A 24,757-nucleotide genomic window follows, 5' to 3' on the forward strand; every position below is an offset into this window, starting at 1 on the left:
AGTCTTTCAGGGCATTGTAGTAGGGGGACTTGGAGATGACACACACGGCAAAGGGTGTGTAGAGGCGGGACTTTGATGAATTCCACCGGTGGCCATTATGGACAGACCCTTCCTGACAGGACTGAGAGAGTGGACAGCCAATGAGAGACAATGAGAAATTCACTGCATTTAACATGTTTATGATTGTTTGCATGCGTGTGTGTTTGTTTTTACCTGTACAGCTCTATAATACTGAACGACAACTCCATGGGTTCGGTTCCCAAACAGGTCAGTAAAAACCAGGAAGTGATAACTGTCTTCTCTCGGCTCATTGGTTAACTGAAGACCACCTGTCCAATGGAAAGCAAGACGTCAACACCCAAGAGGCAACAATTATGTTTGTCATGGTCGATAGGGCCTAGTAAGCAAGGTTTACATCAGTGTGTTCTAATACATAATCTACATTGTGGATTTTTAGCAAGATATGGATCCATGACCGTAGCTATTGAGGCAGCATAGCAAGATTACAACCCAAAATGATAAGCAAAGCATACTAAAAGTAAAAATGTGTTGGTCTTGACCAGGGAAAAAACTGTTTTGTATTTACAGCATTCATTTAATTTAACCATTGTTATACTCAGTTTAAAGCATGGTTATGTTAAGTTTGTCAGAGAGAAAACTATACCAGGGAAACAGAGCTGCGGCAAGGCGATGAGGTCCAGATCTTTAGGTACACTGATGTCTTCTGTTCCAGAGGACGCTTCTGAACGATTGGTCGTTTCTCCATTAGGCAACACCTCTGGAGCACGGTCTCGCTTCTTCTGCAAACCAACAGAAAAACCACAAATATGGATTTTATTTCTGAAGTGATAAACAAAGAATCATGCTAAGAGGGATCTGAAATGCCTGACAAACAATTATAGTACATTTTTATTTTCAAATTTCAAATATAATACAAATGTTACCTTCTTTATAAAGCTCCTCCTCCTCTGGACACGACTGAAAGCGGGTCCAATCAACTGGCTGGGGTTGGTATCCTTGGAAACAAATGGAGGGGCATGGACCTGCAGGACCTCAGCTTCCAGCAGGGGAAGCTCGCTCAAATTACTCTGCTGATGAAGCTGCGACACGGAGTGGAAATATTTATTAATATTATCCTACTTTAACCCTTGATTCAGTGTTGGATACAATGTTGAAGTTTCTTTGAATATGAAGCTGTGAAGAATTAACAGTGGCAATACTATACTTTAATTAACATAGAATTAGCCAAGTGTTTGTTGTATAAATGAAACCTTCATATCTTGTACACATTAAATATCAAGGTATGTTTGTTATGTGTTGGATAACATGACACCTATCATTAACACAAGTGTTCCTGCTGTAGATATTAACTGTCCAGATGCAAAGGGTCAATTTATTAGTAATCTGACAGTAGAAGGCTCCACTGTTTATGTTGATATAGAAAGCATACAAAGTGTAAATGCTGCCGACACTGACTTCTGTTTGTTTGCATACTTTTCTATATTTGTGTATGGGCGTGTATCATAGGCGTGTGTATACTGTACCTGGTATATGTCTCGGAGCTTATCACTGGGTGCACCAACCACTACACATGCCTCCAGCAGTCCAGACGGGAGCTCTGCCATCACACACACTACCGGAAACACACACACACACACACAAAGTGCATTTAGAAGAGAGATGGCATCACCACATAAGAGTTATATAGTTTATACTGAGGTAGATATTGTGTGAAAATCTCTGGAGATGTTATATGGTTGCAGGTAATGTTGCAAGTCTAAGAAATAAAGTTGAGTTACTTGTTTATTCAGGTATTTGATTGACAATAAAAAAGAAACGTTTGACTTGTAAAGTGGTTGTTAAATGTATTTCCACTTGTTTACTATATCATGAAATACTGTATTTCAATCAAAGTACACATACTGTGAATGGACATTTTATATTCCTCATCCGTCCTCGCTATAATTACAAAGAACCACTTGTAAAAATGTGTAATCCTCAATGACGACAATGGCAAGAGGAGCTGTAGTGATGGTTCAAAGACTTCAACTTTTAGCCATGACTCACAAAATATTCCCAAACCAGACGCTGCTCTCTTGGGAATTAAGGTTTACTAAATCATAGAATAAGAGGTTGAGCAATCTTATTAGTAAATATAGCATCAGCCTAATAAAAACCAGCAGAATCTGACATTACTCCTCTCACATACACACTCACAAGTCTCTTTCCCAGCAACTTCCTCCAGACATTGCTGACACACACAATAAAGATCTAGCACACACTGACACACACACACACACACGGATGTTTGAGTGTGGTCAGTGGTGTAGTAATCCAGTTATGTCATCAGAATCAGATGTGAAAACTAAGTTCCTAAAACTAAATGAACTGCAAAGAAGCAAAAAGGAAAAAAACTAAGGTTGCTCTACTTGGCAAACACATTCACGTCTTGATTACTATCTTATTGTATAAGTGAGAGATGTGTTCGAATTAGCATTCATACAACTTTACTTGACAGAAGTTGTTCGATTAGCCATGTATCCATTACTTTTAGGTCTCAGAGATTTAAAAAGCACATTAGCTCTTTGTGTTTATTTATTCTCCTCCGAAAACCTACATTACACCACATCATTTTCTTTACCAAATCAGATTTGAAGAATATATGATTAGTGATTCTTACGTCCAGGTAAACCCTTGGTCATTATCAACACAGAGCAAGGCTTGGAGTCCCTATACCTACAACCTATCTATGAATCTGGGTCAGGCAGATCCCAGAATAAACATCTGACTTGCATTAGTTGCAGCTAAAGGCAAAGCCCAAGTAATCTCTTTTAAATCAAACTTTTTCTCATCCTTCCTCTCTCTGTCTGTAAACTCTCATTCTCTCTTTTATCTTCCCCCCTCCGATCGCACCTATTTTCCTCTTTAATTCACTTAAAACACACACTTTCATTCTCTTTTTTTGTCTTCTTGTCTGTTTTACAATTGTGTGCCCTTTGACACACTGGTTTGTTTTCTTCTCTTAGTCTTCAGGCCATTACGGCCTTTGACTAACTACCCTGCTGTGTCACGGAAACACACACACAAACTAAAGTCATCATTTATTCCCCGAAAACCCCTAATTTTGGAAACCCTGTGTGCAAATATATGTACGTCAACACTTCTCGTAAACTCTACCGATGTCCACCATTATAGCAATTGTATAACCTCTCCCGCAATGAACTGTCTCTTGCAACACTTAATAAAATGCAGATGTCATTTGAGACTGAAGGAGGAAAACAACAATAATTTAGAAGTTCATATTGTGTTTCTGAATCAAAATAAAAACTTGATTCATTTCTTCATTCCACATCGTTTACAAAAACTCCATTAGAAGAACATCACTGAGTTGAATAACTAAATAAACAACACACCAAACTAAATATTTTTGACACTGGTGGGGAGTGTATCTTTGAGGATGTAGTCTCCTGCAGACATTCAGAGGCTCTCAAGGTGCTTTAACCAACAAGTCTGTATTCATATACCGAGGGTAAGATGCTTTTAGGTAGCTCCCAACAATTTCACCAAGCAGTTGCTGGTAAGCAGGTGTTTTAGATCTGAACAGACAAATGGAAGAAGGCTGCTTTCAAATGGAAGTGGTTGAGGTAACACACCTACAAATATGGAAGTAACTTTAGATTCCTGGAGCAACACTATTACTTTTCTATGTTGCACCTCAAGGCTGCAAAGTCCTCTGAAAGTAAAGTGCAATAAAGCAGCCCCTTACTTTACATCCCAGGGACATCACAAACAGAGCAGTTTGCAAGAGTTTACTGAGCACTTCTGGGACCCAGGAAGAGGGTGAGCTTTTAAAATGGGTGACATGTCCCTTTAATAGGCACCAGCCAACATTTACAAGGTTTTTGAGAAAACTAGAGCTATTATCCATGACCCAGAACAGATGACAAAACAAACAAAAATGTGCCTTGGTATTTGATGCACACACTACACAGAGACAAATACAAATGCAGGCAAGGTACTGCAAAGTCTTACACAGACATTTCTATCCGTCCCTGTTCCAAAAACTGCCTTTTATATTAATACTGACTCAACATGTAATCTCCCTCGTATTCATTGGTGACTAATTCTTTTGTTTTGGCGGGCGGGTGGAAAAGTAGGAAACTAAAATGTGGTTATGATGAGACGTGACACTACACCTGGATTACTCATTTAGGTTCATAAAGGCTAAATAAATTGGATATCGGTTCAGGTATTTTAACGCAACACACGAGAACTTGTAGCTGTTCGTACCGCATTTAGTTGTGTTTACATTAATTGTAGATAAATACAATTTCGGCATTCAACGGTAATGTTAAAACTCAGGACATTAGACCATGTTATCCCATCAACTGACATTAAGGTGCAATTATTATTAAGTCTCTAAAGTGACATGAAACTGACTTGTTTAGACCAGTCGAGCAAGATATGTTAACACAGCAACGTGTACAGCAAAAACTGACCTTAAATAACGACCATTTCCACCGGCACACCGATAAATCACACTGACGAGATGTTAGTTAGCTCAGCTCGTTGTCATTCATCTGTTTAAATCTTCTAAACGCTACAGTACTGAGTTCAAAACTGTGTCTAACTCATACAGTATGCAGTGATTCAACCCTCGCTCACACAGTGTGCTCTGTTCTGTCAAACTAAAGGCAGCGCCACGGAACTTTCAAAATAAAAGCTTTTTTTCCCTTGTACTTCCAGGAGCTGCAAAGAGTACCACGGCGCCATCTACTGTTTTAGTATACGTGTAATCCTATACAAATACACACATTCTTGCTTCAGTATGCTTTAATAAAATAAAAAACGTATACATTGAATGTGTTGTACACAAATGTACAAAAACCGGGTTACGGCACTCAGTTTTGAGAGTATGGTGCTCTAAAAAGGATGGGAAAATATCTGAGGAACAACATGAAGATGACATTCAAACAAGGGGACCCGTTTGACCGTTATGATAATTCTCCATTAGTTCTGCTTTCCAAGTTAGGATAGGCTACTCTGTGCGGTGTCCACACGAGCATGTGTGGGCATGTGTGTTGTCAGATATTCCCCATCACTGAATGAACTCAGGAGAGGAGTAATAATTTATAGGAGGCCGTGAGGCGCAGTGGACTAGTGCGTTGGTGTTCGTATCAGGGGCGCACAAATCAAACAAATCAAACCTGCAGTCTATGGTTCAAACCCCACTGCAGTCAGCATGTCGTTGTGTCCCTGTCTGAGACACTTCACCCCAAATTGCTCCTGTGGGGATTGCCCACAGTATTGAGTATGTACATCGCTTTGGATAAAAGCGTCTAACGAGTAACGAGTAACATGTAATGCAATGTTATATCATATGCATCGTTTGGAAATGTTCACAGAATGAAAATATGCACTGATATAACCCAGAGTCTATGCACCATGGGAAAAAATGGAAATTGCTAATGTAAAGTCTAGTAGAAGTAGAACCCATACCCTCGGCCCCGAGGTAAACCCAAAATATACTGCAATAACAAGTAGTGACCACCAGATGGCATCTTTGAACCTGTGCATGAAGGGGAGAAGCAGCAGATCTGAATCAACCTAGGGCCTAGGGCCAAGATCTGATACATAATGCATTAATCCCTGGGGGGAATTCACAAGTCATTAAAATGCATTCAAGCCTTACCAGCTACAGTCACAAATTGATATACACACAAGTACATCAATATTTATAATCCAACGTTAAAAAAAACATTATTATGTAATGGGCCAGTTATTTTGGTACTGTGAGTTTATATTGATTCTAATTTCTATATATATACTTTTAAGTTTGAATATGACGTTTTGTAATGTTTACTTTCAAGCGACCTTTATTAATTACTGATGTTTAACTTTAATACTGGATAGTATAATGCTACTAATTCTACACTAAAATTGTCTAAACAAGTAAAAATACATACAAAATAGGGCTACCTAACTAAGTTCACATCTTCAAAGCTGTTGGGTTTCTTGATGAATATTGTCCCAAGATAATAATAATTTAAAAAATATACATATTTTCATTATGAAATAATCTGAATGTCAGTTTCCTTCAAACCAAAAATATATTGCAAAGCCAATTTCTTTTTGGAAAAAAAACATTGCTTCAAAAGAACGAGGCACAACAAAACATCACATAGGGATACAACTGCTTTAGTGAAGAGTGTGACAAAAATAACACACTCAACGTATATTTCAGTATTTGAAGTCTGACAGGTTCCTTTATTTATTTATTCAGTCTTCAGTCCAGTCAACAGTATACATATACTGTAGTATAGTGTCAAAAATAATAATAATGTATATTCAATGTTGTTATCCATCCAAAATGTAGGCCTACTTTATGGTTTCATAACAACATTGACTTAATATCAAAGAAGCTAAAAGTATCTAATTTTCCATTGAACTTTTTTTCTTTTAAGTATAAAGGATCTTATTAACATTTCGTTTAAATATTTATTCATAGTATTAATTATTACATGTGTAGTATGAACACATTCATTCATTCTTGGGTTGCAGTTTTGTGTGCCTGAGGCAAGGCTTTCCTCAGAGGGAGTAGTTTGATCTCTCTCTCCCTCTCTCTCTGGGCGGCCATATTGGAATGCTGGATGTGGAGAGGAAGCAGGAACAGGCGACGGGAGAGGGAGAAGGGGGAGATAGGCAGGAGCGAAAAAACCCCACTAACTGTAACTACCCAAAGCTCAACAACTAAAATAACGGATTATTCCCCGACTGTACACAGCTTCTTCCGCCGGTAAAGTCAACCCTTACCCACAGGACGTCCCCTGGAACAAGTCAATGTGAGTGATATTGTGTTTTGGGGATTATTTCAGGAGCTAAAAGAAAGTATGGGATGCGGTTGGTTTACCGTTCGTCCTGGCTGACGTTAAAAAGCTGTTTCCTCTTCTAGTTTTTGAAACACTCTGATTTGGGAAAAGAGCTGAAAAGTTAGTGAATCTTTTCAGCAGCAGAACTGGGTCGTAGTTTTCCTTTTCCTAACTTGGAGCAATTGAAGGTAGAGTGACCTAGTGCCACCAAACGCTTTGCCACAGTCACATGGAGCGAATGTGGAGTAACTCCAATCTAACGCACGGTAAATAAAGGCACAGGATTAAGCTACATTTAGCTTCTTAATCTATTTTTGAACTACTTTGTTCGTTCCCAGTGGCATACATATAAGGCTTTTATTAAGACTACCTTGTCTTGCTTGCCAAACAACTGAACATAGGCTATCGTTACTGTACTCTACCAACCTTGAATGGACCAGTAAAGTTTCATTTTTTTGACTTTGTTGTTTCTTTAGACTTTTTTAGGTTTATGGTTACAGTCAGACCTGTGCTCATTAGTTAGGTGTATTATATGGCTTTCCCGCCGAACCTCCCTTTCATTTGGCTGTTATTAATCGTCCAATTGGGTGCATATCAGTTATTTAGACATAATATACTATAACATAGTAATATAGTACGATTTTATGCTTTTCTCAGTTTTACATTGTTTTAATTGAATATATTTTGTTATTTTGTGCTTTAAGTTAGCAAAAAACAGATCTTTAATTTATCTAGGGGTTCTCAGAACTTGTGCATTTGCACAAAGAGCAAACAAGTATTCGACTAATACAATCTATGGAGATCATGTCTATTGTCCTATTCTAACATAACCTATATTATATTGTTGGTGCAGTTCATGCATGCTATTTTGCATGCTGTTAAACCTTGAGGTTCCCTAATCAAAAGCACTGATTCAAAAACATATTTTCTCCCACATGACAAAATAGTGAAATTGATATAGAGTAGATATATGAGACACTTAAAGTTCAATGTCACTATGTCCAAGTAAAACAGCTCAAACACCTTCTGCTGCATTTCCCCAGCTGTGACAGACTGCTGGAGCCTCTACTTCATATTCAAGATGCAAGAACATGCTAATGAATTTCAGTATCCTGAGGGCACTGAGGCTTCAGATCTACAGTATACTAATGGGGTGCCACTCTGCTCTCTTATATTTGCAATTCTGTAGACAAGCTACACCTAAAGCAGTGTTTTGTTCACTGATGTGATAAGTCTAAGACTGTTGGTGAAGGGAATGCAAAGTTTATTTAAGGTCATGGTTTGGTTTACCTGTGTATTACAGTCACAGTTGTAGGTACACTACAACCACTATATGTTCATTGTCATGTTGCAGTTATTAACTGTTTGATAAGGCCTATAATCTTTAAATGTCTTACAAAATAAATAAATTGCTGTTTGTAATGGTGTGACAATAAACTATGGGACATTCTTTTCATCTGAATAACAGCTATTGTGATAAGGAAAATGTCTGTCCCGACTAGTGACATCCTGCAGACGCTACTTCCTAAAAGGTCAGATTAAATGGTTTGTCTCAAATGAAGCTTGTTTAAAGCACATAGCACGTAACGCTGTCAGGTGTGAAACTAGATCTTTTCATTCAGCTATGGATTTAAATATAATGGATTGGAATCCCATTCAACGAGCTTTCTACAGGATTGAGATGTTCATTCTGAATTAGCAAACACGACTCACACTGCTAATCAGCTTATCCACTTAATGAGTATTCAGTTCCACTGCGGCTGCACTGTTTCAGCGCCGTTTCTGTGACAAAGTGCGTTCACCACACGCAGAACTACTTATTTCAGTGATCTTTGAGAGTGAATTTGTATGCACAGTTACACCTTGCTGTGGCTTTTTACCAAATGTTGGCACACAGCTTTTAAGTTAGTTAGATTTGAAGTTTTTCTGATTTGATTACATTGAAATTCATCCCATTCACATGCGTCTGAACCATGTAATGAACTTTGCCTCAGTACTAATTTGACATCATAAGACCAAAATGAATGCAGTGTAATCCTTTATATGGAGTAGAAACATGTCATTACCTTCAGTGTGAGAAACAAGCAGAAAACAATGTTGTTGGCTTCTATTTGTGGCTCTGGGAAATTCCTCCACATGGACCTTTTACTTACGTTTTTTGTGTATTTTTGATATTTTTCCATTGCCGTTAAATAATAATTTAGGCTTTTATAATATTATTTGCTGAAAAGTAATAATAGTGAGTGAAACTAGCTACACTTTTTTTGACTGGACTCCTTCTGTGGTTGGTCTAGTGTGTGTGTGTGTGTGTGTGTGTGTGTGTGTGTGTGTGTGTGTGTGTGTGTGTGTGTGTGTGTGTGTGTGTGTGTGTGTGTGTGTGTGTGTGTGTGTGTGTGTGTGTGTGTGTGTGTGTGTGTGTGTGTGTGTGTGTGTGTGTGTGTGTGTGTGTGTGTGTGTGTGTGTGTGTGTGTGTGTGTGTGTGTGTGTGTGTGTGTGTGTGTGTGTGTGTGTGTGTGTGTGTGTGTGTAAATAAATTGCAGAGCAGTGCAGGAGGCCTGTATTTATAGAAACACTTGACTACACTCGGAGATCTTACAGGAGCAGTTCATGACATTGCAGAGAACTCAACTGTTTGTAGTCTGGTTCCTCCTTTTTGCCCGCATGGTTCATGTTTTGGTCTGTTCTATTCTTTCAAGGCATCTACTCTATAGCCGCGTTCACACTGCGGTACTTTTCCCACAAAGGTTCATGCGAACTTAGTTCATGATCGCGTTCACACCAAAAAGAGCCGGTACTAAAAGTAGTTCATGCGAACCTTTTTACCCGCTCGAAAGTCCCTGCTAGAGAGCAGGGACTTTCGAGCGGCTCTTTTTTGAGAAAAGAGCTATATTCCTGATTGGCTGGGCGAATTGCAAACCACGCCCCGTAAAACTCCCAAAAACTTTTGTGAAGCCGCCATTTTATTATCCTCGCATTAGCATTATTAGCATTAGCATTAGCCCAGCGCAGAAACGCAGAGAGACTAACTTATGGCAACACAAAATAAAACATGGGAGCGGTGGAGATGAGGAGGTGTCGGCGTTCTGGCGATTTACTCGGAAGGCTTCAGTAGAAGCTGCTGGGACTCCCAGCAGCTTCTACTGAAGCCAGTCCCCAACTCCGGGGACTTCCGGCCGGGGACTTTGGGCGGCAGTATACGCCGTGAAGTGGGTTGCGGCCTGCCAGTAAACCCAAAGCAGAAGAAGAAGAAGTGAGGTCAGCGGCTTCATTTGCCTAATCCACCCTAGGGACTTTTTCTGGTGTGAACGCGATCTGTACTTAGTTCATGCGAACTAAAGAGTTCGCATGAACTAAGTTCGCATGAACCTTTGTGGGAAAAGTACCGCAGTGTGAACGCGGCTAATATCATACTCAAGTTTGTTAGTCAGACCGAAACAGAAACACTATGCAGAAAGACATGGGGGTAACAAAGCCGACAGTCTAGTAGGTTGCAGTGGTGTGTCATAGTGACTCTAACTAGTGATAGCAATCACTGCAGACACAAGCTGTGTGTGTAGATTATGTAAATGTCCTGAATAAGATATGTGTGTCCTTAATATGTGTATCATGTGGAATTCATGATACCAAATGAAATAATTTGTCTGGAAGGAACAAACCATTCTCTACTTGAGTTTTTAGTTTCAAATAAGTAGTTTTCCTAGCAAACATTTTTGGCATTTTTTCCCCTAGTGATTTACTACTTCATACCTACTGAGTAATACTTTCAGCTGTGTGGAGGTCTAAGCTGGTTTCTCACATTGTGCACAAATGAATGAATGATCAGTGTTTCCCACAGATCTGAAATATACTTGGGGGGTGGTGGTAGCGGGGTCCCCCGGTCCTCCCGATGGCCGGTCCGGGACTGGGTACAGGAGGCGTAGAGCGAGGGATCATTGTCCACAAGTTAATCGATCGCAGATGGCGTCGTGGTCACGGACGAAAAAAACCAAAACAAAACTAAATGGGTTGCGAAATATACTTGGGCGGCCGTTAATATACCTGGGCGGCCCGACCAAGTATAGTCTGTGTGGGAAACCCTGATGATATTTGCAAACTGACCTCGGGAAGGAAATACCCTGAACGAACAGATGAATTAAGCAAATGGTGTTCTTTGTTTTGCATCAGTAACTTAAATTGGAAGTATGACTAATTTTGTGTTTGTGCATGTGTTGGCATGTATGTGATTGTCTTAGTCTTATAAATAAAATGTTGCTTCGATCATCCTTGGAACTTATTCCCCTGCATCCTCCCATATGTGGTTTCAGCTGTGAAGGAAAAGGAGTGTGTGTTTTTGGAGACAGAAGTCCATTCCCTCAGCTTCTGGATTGGTTGCATTCAGGATGCAGCCCCCACACCCCTCCATACACACACATACACACTCACAGAGCACTTACTGTACATCCTAAAGCATGCTGTGTCTCTCAGGAGCTGAACGGAAAACGCCTTCTTCCTCTCTGCAGCAGCAACACTGCTCAGACCTCTCTGGGTGTTTATGTGTGTGTTTGTGCATACCTGTGTGTGTGCATGTTTGTGCATGCTTGTTTGTGTGTCACTGTGATAATGACTCTGTTTATCCAAGATAACATGAATAAACAGTGTCTTGGTTTTCTCAGTTGAAAATATCTCTGTGGTCATTATAACTTAGTGTTGCGATATTTGTGTGCATTCTTGTGTTTGCTAATTGTCGTGGAATTTAGCAATGAGACAGATTTAAAACCCCTTGATGGACACCTCCCACCTGCAGTTTCGGGTTGTGGCTGCTGTGTGAATTGTGAACGGACTTCTGTATTAAAATGTATACCAATGATTGGAATAAGCCCAAAGCTAAAATCCGGCATATTTACACTTGAAGCATTATTTGTCTTAAGTGTTCATTAATGTGCATTGTCCCTATTTAAATGGACAAAAATAAGGGCAGATACATGAATTTTTTTTTAAAGGAAAGATTAACTATAAAAGGCCAAAATAAAATGTTCTGGTAGTATTTAGTAAAAATGACAAATCGGATACACCCTTGGTTAGTCTACATGTCAGCTGTCAGTCACACTACGGTGGGATTTCTCCAAACATTTGGAGGAACACACTTTATTGCTTGAGTAAAAAGCCATTTCAGCAATGAAATTCCTATAAAATATCCATTCTATTGGGATTTATATTGGTACTAGGGCTGCACGATATTGGAAAAAACTGACATTGCGATTTTTTTTTTTCTGCGATATATATTGCGATATGAAAACATACAGGAATTGAAGAAAAGACCGTTTTTTCCCCCTGCAAACCATCCTTTCTTGAACTTGAATGCTATACAATTGGTTATTTTTTAACTATATTTAACCGGATGAAGGATTTTAGTCACGGACGTCTGGATCTTAAGTTATCAGAGCAACAAGCTGAGCTAGCTCGGTTAGCAGCGCCGAACTGCCCTGGAGAAACAGATGAAACTACTTTATTCAGTGTTTTTACCTTTAATCACCGGGTCCGTTTGATTTGGAGATTTGATTGTGATTGGTGGTTTGCTGTGCATGCAGAGCCTGCATGTCACTCACTCAAGTACCCCTGACATGAGAGCCGCGCAAGTTTTCCTTTTGTAGCAAGCAGCAAAATAATTGTAACATGACGTGTTTGAGTTAATTTGCCTACTTAATATCGCAAATAAAAACTAAATCAGTGAATCATGAAAGCCTGAAACTGTACCCTGTAAGTTAAAGGTGGGGTAGGTAATTCTGGAGAAACCAGCTCGAGTGCGCTAGAATTTGAAAATACACAGCCGGAAAAAATCTGCCACTTCCTTACAGAGCCCCTCCTCCAACACACACGAACGCGCACATGACCAATGATCAAATCAAATCAAGTTTTATTTATATAGCACATTTATGAACAATTTTTGGTCGAGCCAAAGTGCTGTGCATATAATAAAAATAGCCTACAGTAGAAACACTTTACAGCTAATACAACTACGGTGGCCCTGAAGTGCAAGACACCACAGCATTTCACAAAACACTACAGCATTTCAGAAAACACCACAGCATTTCAGAAAACGCCGCAGCATTTCAGAAAACGCCGCAGAATTTCAGAAAACACCACAGCATTTCAGAAAACGCCGCAGCATTTCAGAAAACACCACAGCATTTCACATTGGACGGAAAGGGTATTCCTTTAGGGAGAACACTTCTTGTTTGTGATTGGACAGAGCCAGCCAGAGAAGCACTGCTGTGATTGGTTGTTTTTGCTGCCAGTCAAGAAATGACGCTTCGTGATTGGTCAACACCCGACAGCGAAATATGTCCCAACCATGGTCCCACAACGTATGGTCCCAACACATCAGCCGTTAGCACACACTCAGATCTCACAGCTCCTCATATCTGTTCAGAAACTGGACAAAAGTTAAACATGTACAAACCACAGACTGTCTGTCATGGCGAATACAGTCGCTGCTTTATTTATGTCTGTATGATGTTGTTGTGAGTGTGGACGGAGCAGCTAAAGGTTAGTTTAGCCTGATGAATCCGATTCAGAAAACACGCATTTTAAAAGCTTTTCGCCTGCCGTCTTGTTTGCAGACTTGTCAAAGCGTTAATTCATGGTTTTTACTAACTGTTATCAGTATGTAGTTACTTCGGCATCACTTTGAAACGTGTATTACAATTAAATCACGGTCAAATATGTTCATTTTGTTGTAGGATTTACATGGAGATACGCCCCGTCCCCTCTCCAGCGCCTCTTGTTTGAATGACAGCATTGACAGGAGCAAACACAGCTGACAGCCTCGGTGAAACTCCAGCGATTAGAGCGATGCGAATATTGGGTGGTCTACCATAGTATTTACATGGAGATAAGCCCCTTAAAAACCATGAGTTAATAAAGCATTAATTCTGTGTTTACTCCTGTCATTCAAACAAGACGCTGGAGAGGGGGCGGGCCGTATCTCCATGTAAATCCTATCGGAATCGGATCCATCAGGCTAAACTAACCTGTATCTGCTCCGTCCACACTCACAACAACGTCATACAGACATAAATAAAGCAGCGACTGTATTCACCATGACATAGACAGTCTGTGGTTTGTACATGTTTCACTTTTGTCCAGTTTCTGAACAGATATGAGGAGCTGTGAGCTCTGAGTGTGTGCTAACAGCTAACGGCTGATGTGTTGGGCTAATCACGAAGCGTCATTTCTTGACTGGCAGCAAAAACAACCAATCACAGCAGTGCTTCTCTGGCTGCTCTGTCCAATCACAAACAAGAAGTGTTCTCCCTAAGGAATACCCTTTCCGTCCAATGTGAAATGCTGTGGCGTTTTGTGAAATGCTGTTGCGTTTTGTGAAATGCTGTTGCGTTTTGTGAAATGCTGCGGCGTTTTGTGAAATGCTGCGGCGTTTTCTGAAATGCTGTGGCGTTTTGTGAAATGCTGCGGCGTTTTGTGAAATGCTGTGGTGTCTTGCACTTCAGGGCCACCGTATACAACAGCACAGATTGTTCAGAATATCAGTATGTGAAAAAACGACACCCTCTATCCTTAGACCCTCACATCGTACAAGGAAAAACTTCTGGAGAAAACCCACAGTTTAAAGAAGAAAAAAAATGATGGCACGAGATAAGTTTGTGCACAGATGGAAGGCTGACGGGCAGGTAGGCCATCCAGTTATTTTAGCCGGGCCTGCTAAAATGATTGGTCGTGCTTTTTACAGTGCTACGGCTTCCACAGATGACTTTTTTTTTATGGATTTTGTGTCAAAGCACTTAAGATATTCATTGCTATCAGGATGTTAAGAACATTCCATGGAATATAACAAAAAGTGTATCTCGAGCCGGTTTCTCAAACTTACCTACCCCACCTTTAAATGAGAAGGAGTGTGTGTTGTTGGAAGTCTTTTAAAGCAGTTGGCTAGTGTGTAATATAAAATGACTTTCTTTATTGTTCAGTCATGGTTAACCCATTCATGAGTCCAAACGGAACACAATATATATTGGCAGATTTTCTAATCTTCTCCAAATACAGTACAGTTGTTTTAGTGTGTGTAAATGGACCAATCTGCAGTGCAGGATTCTTACCGTGGGCCCTGAAATGTGCTACAATGGCAGGAAATGACATTGTAGTTAATGACTTGTCCCTCCTTGGCGCATGCACACACAAGGACACACATAGCCACACACACACACACACACACACACAGCGCGTTCCCTTCAGTCATGCAGGTCATTGGTGTGTGTGTGTGTGTGTGTGTGTGTGTGTGTGTGTGTGTGTGTGTGTGTGTGTGTGTGTGTGTGTGTGTGTGTGTGTGTGTGTGTGTGTGTGTGTGTGTGTGTGTGTGTGTGTGTGTGTGTGTGTGTGTGTGTGTGTGTGTGTGTGTGTGTGTGTGTGTGTGTGTGTGTGTGTGTGTGTGTGTGTGTGTGTGTGTGTGTGTGTGTGTGTGTGTGTGTGTGTGTGTGAATACTTACTTAATCCTTGATTTAACCAAAATGACTCACCAGACTAATGACCACTCTCTTGCTCCCTGGGTTTTCTCAAAGTGAAGAAGTGACTGAACTGGACTAGAAAATCACAACCACAGATATTGTAAATACGTTTTCCCCCTCTGTGTTTGAGTGTGTTTGAGGGGACAGGCAGTGTAATTGCATTGCAGTGAGTCACAGAGGGAGACACAGAAAGAAGTGATTGTTGGGCTTTGTCATATAGACACAGAGAGAAAAGAGGTGGGAGGAGGAGAAAGCTGGGTGGAGAAAAAGCGAGAGAAAAACAGAAATAGAGAAATTAGGCATAAAGAAAGGGTCCCAAGATGTACTATCCCTAGATTTTTAAGGACATGAAAACATAATCTCTGTGTCCGTTCATATAGAACATCTGTCATTTCCTACTCAACATCAATCAGTCTTCTGTAACCCTGGTGGGATGTTTCTTTAACTCCCCATTGGGCCGGTCCATTTGTTCAGCTGTCCACCAGTTATGATATCTTATGATTCACCAAATGCACCTTATTTCTATAGTTCTTTTAGAAATGTCATCTTTGTACTCTACATATGAAGCTTCTGCCAGCAGCTTGTTTGCGGAGCTTAGCGTTACATTTGGAAATGGACAAACCAGAGGTAACAAAAGTTGCCTGCCAGCACTTAAAGCTCTTAAATTGGTCGATCTCATTTGTTTAATTCGTAGAAGATCCACAGTATAAAAAGGACACTAATCCCTAGTAAAACGTTGTGGTTTTGCTAGCTATACATTTTCTTGGCACAGTACAGTTCTGAATCTTTCGTGGTGCACTGGCAACATTTTGTCATATCAAAATTAGGGGTCGACTGATTATCGGCCAGGCCGATTATCGGGGCCGATATTCATCATTTGACCGATTATCGGTATCGGCCTTTTTTTTATAAAATTGCCGATAACACTTTGGCTCTGATGCGGCCGTTTCTCTGTCTGCAGTCACCACTCTCTGTACACGAGCAATGTCCCGCCCACAGCGCTATCTGATAGGCTATTACTGAAGTGTCAATCAACACTGAAGATTTTCCGGGCGGGAGCCAGCCATAGAGGCGGGACCTTCTCAGATTACAGGCAGGTGCGAAGAACGCAGACACAGAGGCAAGCAGCAGCGCTGAGCGGCAGAGCCATACATGTGTTTTGAAGGTAAATCAGTTGAAAGCCGAAGTTCAATAAACATCCCTATCCCCTATGCTGAAGTTGCAAAAACAGCACGATCTATTGATCAAATTCTATCAGCTTCCCAGTTACACAGGGACGCGGGAAGTCAGTCAGCGTGCAGCGTCTCACAGCGGAGTAACGGCCCGTCTACACTACAGCGTCGAAAGCTCCAAGCTGCTCCAAACTGCCCATTCACTTTCAATGGGGTGACGTCACGTAGCCGCGCTTTTTCGCCGAACTGAATTGTGGGTAGCAGAGCGAGGCGTCTCAGGCGACCCAGGCGACCAGAAGTTGAACATTGTTCAACTTCTGGACGCCGGAGTAGCCAGCGCCAGCCAATCAAATCCCGTTTCCCAAAATCTGACAGCTGAAGCGCTAGCCAATCAAACCGCGTCTAAGCTGGGAGAGATATCCCGCCGTTCATTTCTATATTTCAAAAAAAGTCGGAGGAGAAACTAACTATCGCCGTAGCGAATCACCCGGTTTTGTATGACCAGACCCTCTTCACCTCCCGGGATACAAACCGGAGGAACCAGGCATGGAGGGAGGTGGCAGAGACAGTGGGGGAAATTGGTAGGTTTTCGCCTGTTTGGGGAGTTTATATATATATTGCTCGCATAAAATCCCCGGGGGTTTTTGCTTTGTATGTCGGGGGCGGGAGATTCATGTGATTGGTTGTTGGCCGTGTTGCTTGAATAAAATCCCCAAGCTCCAGACACGCCCAGCTCCAAGCTATTTTTGGAGCTGTAGTGTGGACGCTCCGTAACTGTGGTGCGGAGTGGTGCGGAGGGGGGGCTGCGAGTGGAGCCTCGCAGTTTTTCAGGTTGATGTGAAGCTCATTAGCTAGCCAACCAGTGGCGGCCGGCCCATAGGGGCGCCGCCCCACCTCTTGCCAGATACAAAATAAAAAATAAAAATAAATATTAAATAAAAAAAAATATATTTAAAAAATATATATTTAAAAAATATATATATTTTATATTTTAATTTTTAATGAACAAGGTAAATATCATACAATTAGTATCACAAAAATGTATAATCTACAATACAATCTCGTTTAAAATTGTGTTACGATGTCTAAAGTTACTGATAAGTCACCTGTTTCCTGCCTGGCCTTGCCCATGGCATTAGTTTATCATTACGGGGCAGAGCCCCCGAGCGAAACAGCAGCAACCAGCAGGTTGCAAAAGTCTCAATAGTAAACTGTGCCGCCGAAACATAATTTCAGCCAATCAGCGCCGTCAAATATTTTGGTCACGTGGGCGCTCAGGTTGGCGCCCATGTTGCTTACGTGCGTTGACGTGATTTGTTTTTTAGACTCGTGAGTAACCAAGGTGACGCAGTATTTGGATGAGAATGGTGTGCAGGTGGAGTCGCCGGAGCCTCGGTCCGCCCAAGAGCTACTCTCCAATCCTTTTGAAAGGAGAAGTTTGGGAGATAAATTGATACTTAAAGACCTTGGACCGGACCAACCCGATTTGTATATATCACAGCAGGCTCGTGAAAAAGACAAAACGTATCAACAAGGCTTCTCACATGGCTAGCTGGATGCAAACAGGTAAATGCTATCTTTTGTTTCACATGCTTGCTCTTCAAACAGCCGGGGACAGATACGATCTGTTCAGAAACTAGACAAAAGTTAAACAAGTACAAACCACAGACTGTCTGTGTCATGGAGAATACAGTCGCTGGTTTATTTATGTCTGTAGGCCGTTGTTGTGAGTGTGTACGGTCGGAGCATAGCGTTAGCTTAGCCAAGCTCCATTCAGGGAACAAGCATTCTAAAAGGTTTTTCGCCTGCCGTCTGTCTGCAGACTTGTCAAAGCATTAATTCATGGTTTTTACTAACCGGTATCAGTATGTTGTTACGTCGGCATCATTTAGAAACGTGTATTACAATTTAATCACGGTAAAATATGTTCATGTTGTTGTAGCTCCCGAGCCAGCGCGTCATGTTTGAATGATGCGAGTAAACACAGCTGACAGCTGCGGTGAAACTCGAGCGACTAAAAGCGATGCGATAGGAGCGTTTAGAGCGAAGCGAATATTCGCATCGCGTCCGGTCTGAACGCAGCATTAAAGCGAGCTCCACGCTGCACTGGAAACGCGCCATTACATCACCAGAAGTCCTAATTTAAGGGGTCATTTGTCCCGAAAAAATTTTTTTTACTCACTCTATCAATAGCCCCACCAAAAATATTTTCCACCAGCCGCCACTGTAGCCAACATGTATCTAGCAAATGTTTAGCAAAATATTAGAAGTGAGGCTACTAGTCTAACGTTAGGTCTACTGTAATAGCCTCACTTTTAATAGTTTGCAAAACATTAGCTAGCACTAGTGTTTTGCAGTTGCTAGCAGCTTATTGGGATTTTATGCTAGACAGACAGGCATTGGTTTGATATAATAAATTAAGCATTATTGTTAGTTAAGCATGTCAGCCTGCAGCCCCACTTCCTGTCTCTCTCTAACTCATAGCAGATGGCTGCACTAAAGAAAAGGGCTCAGAGAGGAAACCAGTTGTAAGATGTTTAAAAGTTCATTAAACATAATATATGCTTACATGCATTTCAAAGAAGTTGTGTTGAGTTGTGTTGGAGTTTGTGTTATTCTACATTTTGACAGCAAGATTTTCTGATTTTACTGCAAATGTATATCGGTTCCAAATATCGGTTATCGGTCTCCTTGATTACTAATAATCGGTATCGGTATCGGCCTTGAAAAAGCCATATCGGTCGATCCCTAATCAAAATCTAGTGTCACACAAACCTTGTGGTAAATAAGTAAATCAAACTTTTTTTCTCTCAACTTAGTACAGCTTAGTGATAAGGCCAGATAACAACTTGCAATGTAGACAATGAAGATGTGTTTATGTATCATTTGTAACTAGTATTGAGTGACTGCTTTTCAGCTTAAACTGGACATATAATATTTCAGTAGCACTTGCCAGGTTCATTACTTAAACAAAGAGTCCAAAGCAGACATTACTGTGTCTGCTGAGCCAATCATATGACCTCATCTTTTCTCTAGATTCATGCACAGCCAGGCACACACCCACAAAAACACACAGTCACAATAGATCACAGGCAACACACAGACTGATCAGCAGTGAAACACCTGGATACGAGTCCATGACACACACCTGCGCACATGCACACACACGAACAAACACGCACACACACACACACACATACATACACTTATTCACAGACTGTTGTGCTACCTTAAACTACTGCTGCTGAGGTCAGATGTGGGTATAATGCCACAGTGTGTGTCTGCCTGTGTGTCAATGTGTGTGTACTTCTGTGTGATTAGTCACCATAGCAGGGACTCTCTTGTAACAAAGGTTCATTGAAGAATAGTCCCAATGCTGACTTGGTCTCTTCGACTGCTAACATGCTTTAGGTGTTACTAAACAATTTTAATATAAATGTCAGCATTGTCAAAAACAGCAACCTCAAAACGCTGGTGTTATTTTTCCTTTGTGCTTGAAGCCAAGCTTATAATTGATGCGTCTAATACATTCTTAACTTTACTTGGTACATTTGGTTCATTTCTTTCGTCTTTTGCAGAGGCGGTTTTGTTTACTTTTGCCATGCCCGTTTGCTTTGAACTAACTAAATGAAATAAGAGCTGTTTTTGTATTGATGTTCAGGCATAGTGAAATATCACATTAAACCTGGCAGACCCATTGGCAAACACATTTAAGGAAAAAGCATTTGACAGCAGCAGGGTTGCTCTTTGACTATTTGACACTTTATCACTAGAGGGCGATGTTAACACACCAGCTCATCAAGCAGGGATAAAGGCCTGAGCTTAGATCCACCTTCTAAATGAGAGTCAAAATACTAGGGGTGTGTGTGAGTATGTGTTTGACATCTTGGCCTACTAATCCAGTGGCCCATTAATCTGCTTTACTCCTGGGCAACTCTCATCCTGTCTGTCTGCCTGTGTGTTGCTTGTATGAGAGAGAGAGAGAGAGAGAGATAAAGAGAGGGAGAGAGAGATGTTTTCTGTCATGGCTCATTCATAGTCAATAATGTGACATACTTACTGACTATAAAATCAACAATCAGTGACAGCCAAGTGATTTTATGGCAGTTTGAGCACATTTTGTGGTCCATATCTGCAGGCGCTGACAGTGGAAAACTGCCATCGGGAAGTTCCAGCAACAACAGATTTCTGCCTGTGGGCCAAGGATGTTCGTGCTCTCAAATGCTGACTCCTTCTGTGTCTTATGAGTCTTTCTATAATTCTACATACAACTTTTAATGTCAGATGACACCTGTCATTACAATAGCATTTTAACAAGTGTTTATTTTTCCTGTGTGTTAACAAGGACCAGAAGGACCAGAAAGATTGCACACGCACATTAAAAACGCTGCACTGGCTAGAGTTTACATGTTTACAAATCACTAAATGCTCTTGCTTCTAACTCCATGTCTGACTAGTTTTAAGAAATGAACCCAATAGATCCTTCCAGTACTGTAGTTGTCTCTCAGGTGTTTTTAGGGTCTGATCTAAGACCCACGACGAGGCCTCTTTTTGCCACCGTGGCCCCAACCTTTTGAAAGGCCTGAAGGGAGTTGAAAAATGTCAGACTCCACGAAGAGTACCTGGCTGCCTGCACCCCATGAAGACATGAACGATTCATTTTCATTAGGAATTCATAAAAACATTAAATTAATAATTGATATATTATTGGTGGCTAATATTAATGTTCTGGGGCCTCATTTATAAAGCCTTGCGTAGGATTTACGTGGGAAGGTTGCTTACGTAGGACAAAGCAAATAAATATGCAGACATTTTCCGATTTATAAAACACTGCGTATTTTCCCTTTTTATAAATCAGAATCAACGCGAAATGCGGCGCAGCTTTTGCGGGCTTGACGTAACGCCCATATTTGCCTATAAATAGTCAAAGAAACGCCCCGTATTAATATTCATTTTGACTGACTGCATGAAGAAGATCGCAGGAAATCACGACAGAACAGCTAAAAAAGACATCGCACACCGTGTCAGATTTTGGTTCTTTTGGGGAGGTGGAGATAAATCACATTGTTTGGTGGATGCAGTTTGAACCAGAGTAGCAGCATGAAGGTCGGATCGTCACCAAAATAAATAAATAAGTGGTCCGAAAAAAGTTAATGACAAAATACATATAACCTTCTTCAGGCAGTGTGTTTGTGTCAAATGTGTTGTGTTATATCAGCTGCCAAATCTACCAAATATATGGTGTTCTTAGTTTCCATACCTCCTGTGTTTTATGAGCGACTTATCAAGTCTTAGCAAACGGCATAAAACATGATTAAACATGATAGTATATAAAACCATGCTCGTATCTGTACAACCTATAGAAAAGCAAAACGGCCGCAGTTTAGACGTAATTCTACCCTTCTGCATACCGCATCATTTATGAGAACATATTCAAGGTGGTTTTCAATAACATATTTTTGTGTGCACTGAGGAGTCTCAAACAGGCGTTTGTTTAATCATTTTAAGATTGGCATAATCAATTTTTGCGAATTAATTATTCATATATGATAGGCTACATGAGAGGTAACATTATATTTATAGTATTATTTTCACATATTTCTCTCCATTCTTCCTTCTGCCAACGCAGTTTCTCGTCCCTCCCGTTTTTGTGCGTACCGCGTACGCATGGGTCAGAGTTTGCGTGGAGGACCGCACATTTTCCCGTCAAGTTTGTTTTTTATAAATCGCAAACATTGCGTACGCCATCTTTTGAGCATACGCACCGTTTATAAATGAGGCCCCTGATCATTTCACTTGCTACTGCAATCATCATTATTATCAGCCCTGATAATTAGAGGGAAATTATAGATTTCTTTAAATAAACATAAATATTTTTGTAATTATGAATTGTAATAGCCAAAATTATTATTTATGAATCTATCCATGTTGACAAAACATCATATTCCTAAAACTTTATTACTATCTTTTGTTAATCATCATGTGTTCTCAATTAGTTTTAAATCAGTTGTCAAGGTTCAAGCCTTTAGGGTCAGTCAATTCTGTCCCAAAATATTAGTGTAGGGTGGGTTTACCATGCCCTCTACCCCTGTGTCTGATTTGATTTCAGTGTAATTGGATTAAATGTGCACCCCTCACCAAACAAAGTCAGTGGAACAATTGTCTGTTATTCCCCGTGTTTTTGTTCTGAAGATTGATGATTTCTTTGGAAAACGTTGGGTTGAGAATATTGCATTATGACTAATTGAGTAGCTCCTCGGTGCATTTGTGTCAGAGGGGCAGAATAGCCAAAGGCAACACAGCTCACACTCTTCTTCCTCTCTCTCTCTGTCATTCTCAGCTCTGTCTTTTTCCATTAAATTATTTCCTCCTCACTTTCTCTTCTTTTCTTCCCCATATTCTTCAGTTGTCTCTTTCCCCTTCATGTTTCTCACTTATTTTCATAAAGTTGCATCATTTATTTTCTCTTGTCTTTCCCTCCTCTTTTGCATTGCCTGTACATCTGGCTCCCTCTCTCCCCCTCCACCCCTCTCCTGGGACACAAAGACACCCCCCCTCTTTCCTCCTTTTCTGTCTTTCGTATACCTCCCCCTTTCACAGTCATAGGCTGCCTACCACCCCTCGCTCTTTCCCTCCTTCCCTCTACTCCCACTTGTGCTGCTGTGTATACGAGTGTCAGTGGAGTAGTAGTAGTAGTAGAGGGAGGAGGAGGAGGAGGAGGAGGAGGAGGAGGAGGCAGGGTTGTAAGCTTAAGCCGACATTAGCCATCATTAGTGAGTTAGCTGGCTAGCACATCTCAAATTCAGCCCAAAGACCACAGAAGCCCCGGATTTTGGCTTTTCTAATTTAGCTGCCTCTCGGGGGGATTACTCTCTTCTTCTCTTCTCTTCTGGACTTAAAATGGAAGGACTGTACTATGGTAAGATTTGAAACATACAGTATAAAGTATTGTATGTTCACTTTGTTAGATTTTATGAATGGTAGGATCTTAAGTCTAAACATATTATTAAAAGTTTGTTGGTTTGGCAAAATACATTTGTATATCAGGTTATACTGTATGTATCTATCATAAGGCGTTGGTTCGGGTTGAATTGTTCGGTTGTTTTTTCTTACTGTCATTACTGAGTAGTACTGTTGTAAGTATTGATGATATCGGCAGTTTTCTATTGTATAGAAATCAGCTTTGGATAACTGTTAGTAAAACAAAACACAATATTTAAGTTGTTTAGTTGGTCTCTTAGTTGTTATGACATGGATTTCCTATTGTTAATTTCTGACATTTAATATTCCAGATTAATCAATAATGAAAGTCAGTCATAATAACTGAACAATTGTGTGTGTATGGTGATGCTTGTGTTTGGTAACTGTATGGAGGAGGCTTTAACTTGTGTGTGTGTGTGTGTGTGTGTGTGTGTGTGTGTGTGTGTGTGTGTGTGTGTGTGTGTGTGTGTGTGTGTGTGTGTGTGTGTGTGTGTGTGTGTGTGTGTGTGTGTGTGTGTGTGTGTGTGTGTGTGTGTGTGTGTGTGTGTGTGTGTGTGTGTGTGTGTGTGTGTGTGTGTGTGTGTGTGTGTGTGTGTGTGTGTGTGTGTGTGTGTGTGTGTGTGTGTGTGTGTGTGTGTGTGTGTGTGTGTGTGTGTGTGTGTGTGTGTGTGTGTGTGTGTGTGTGTGTGTGTGGAGACATGTGTGTCAAATTAGCAGGTTGTGTTTGAATACAAGTATGTGCGTCCTTATGTAGAGTGTTTCCCACATGACTCTGTGTGTAGGTGTTGATGTCTATTTCAGTATGTTCTGTTTACACATGTGTGTATTAGGGGTGTAACGGTACACGTACCCGTACCGAAATTATTCGGTACGGGCCCTTCGGTTCGGTACACGTGTGTACCGAAGTGTACCGAACGAATATAACGTTAAACGTAAAAAATTGAGAACGTGAACAACTTCTTGGAAGTAATCTCAGGTGCTGCGTCGCAGCATTCAGAGTAATTTGCTCCCATTGTGTTCAACGCGTCATAGAGCGAGCAAGTCATTCCATTGGACGAGCTGGTCAGAGGGATGCGTTCATATGTAGTCAGTAATTTGAGGAACTGTCGAAATGGCGAACGCAGATAAAGTTGAGCCCGAAAATCCTCCAGCATCATTGAAGTCTCCGGTTTGGGAACATTTTGGTTTCACAGTTACGTACAAGGATGACGGACAAAGACAGGTGGACCGAACCAAAGCT

The 24,757-nt window shown here is 40.8% G+C and overlaps 2 protein-coding genes across 5 annotated transcripts in view; one reads left to right on the forward strand and one right to left on the reverse strand.

The window, feature by feature from the left end:
- Positions 1-4,661, reverse strand: part of dennd3a (DENN/MADD domain containing 3a) — a 23,069-nt gene extending 18,408 nt beyond the window's left edge. Inside the window, exons 1-6 of one of the 2 annotated variants that reach the window (XM_071204816.1) lie at positions 4,500-4,661; positions 1,545-1,633; positions 945-1,100; positions 665-797; positions 214-329; positions 1-121 (exon numbers count right to left, since the gene is read on the reverse strand). In XM_071204816.1, the coding sequence (XP_071060917.1) occupies positions 1-121; positions 214-329; positions 665-797; positions 945-1,100; positions 1,545-1,625 (607 nt within the window). In that variant the 5' untranslated portion in view covers positions 1,626-1,633; positions 4,500-4,661. Of the gene's footprint in view, positions 122-213; positions 330-664; positions 801-944; positions 1,101-1,544; positions 1,634-4,499 lie in introns of both variants that reach the window. The other variant, XM_071204815.1, reaches the window with a different exon arrangement.
- A 1,985-nt stretch (positions 4,662-6,646) lies between these two features.
- Positions 6,647-24,757, forward strand: part of ptk2aa (protein tyrosine kinase 2aa) — a 64,818-nt gene continuing 46,707 nt past the window's right edge. For 2 of the 3 annotated variants that reach the window (XM_071204823.1, XM_071204824.1), the window contains exon 1: positions 6,647-6,842. Coding sequence is in view for 1 of the 3 variants with exons in the window: in XM_071204822.1 (XP_071060923.1) it covers positions 23,437-23,455 (19 nt within the window). In the remaining 2 variants the exon portion in view is untranslated. Of the gene's footprint in view, positions 6,843-23,384; positions 23,456-24,757 lie in introns of those variants that run through there. The other variant, XM_071204822.1, reaches the window with a different exon arrangement.

The sequence above is a fragment of the Pseudochaenichthys georgianus genome, chromosome 11, assembly GCF_902827115.2.
Source record: "Pseudochaenichthys georgianus chromosome 11, fPseGeo1.2, whole genome shotgun sequence".
Lineage (NCBI taxonomy): Eukaryota > Metazoa > Chordata > Actinopteri > Perciformes > Channichthyidae > Pseudochaenichthys > Pseudochaenichthys georgianus.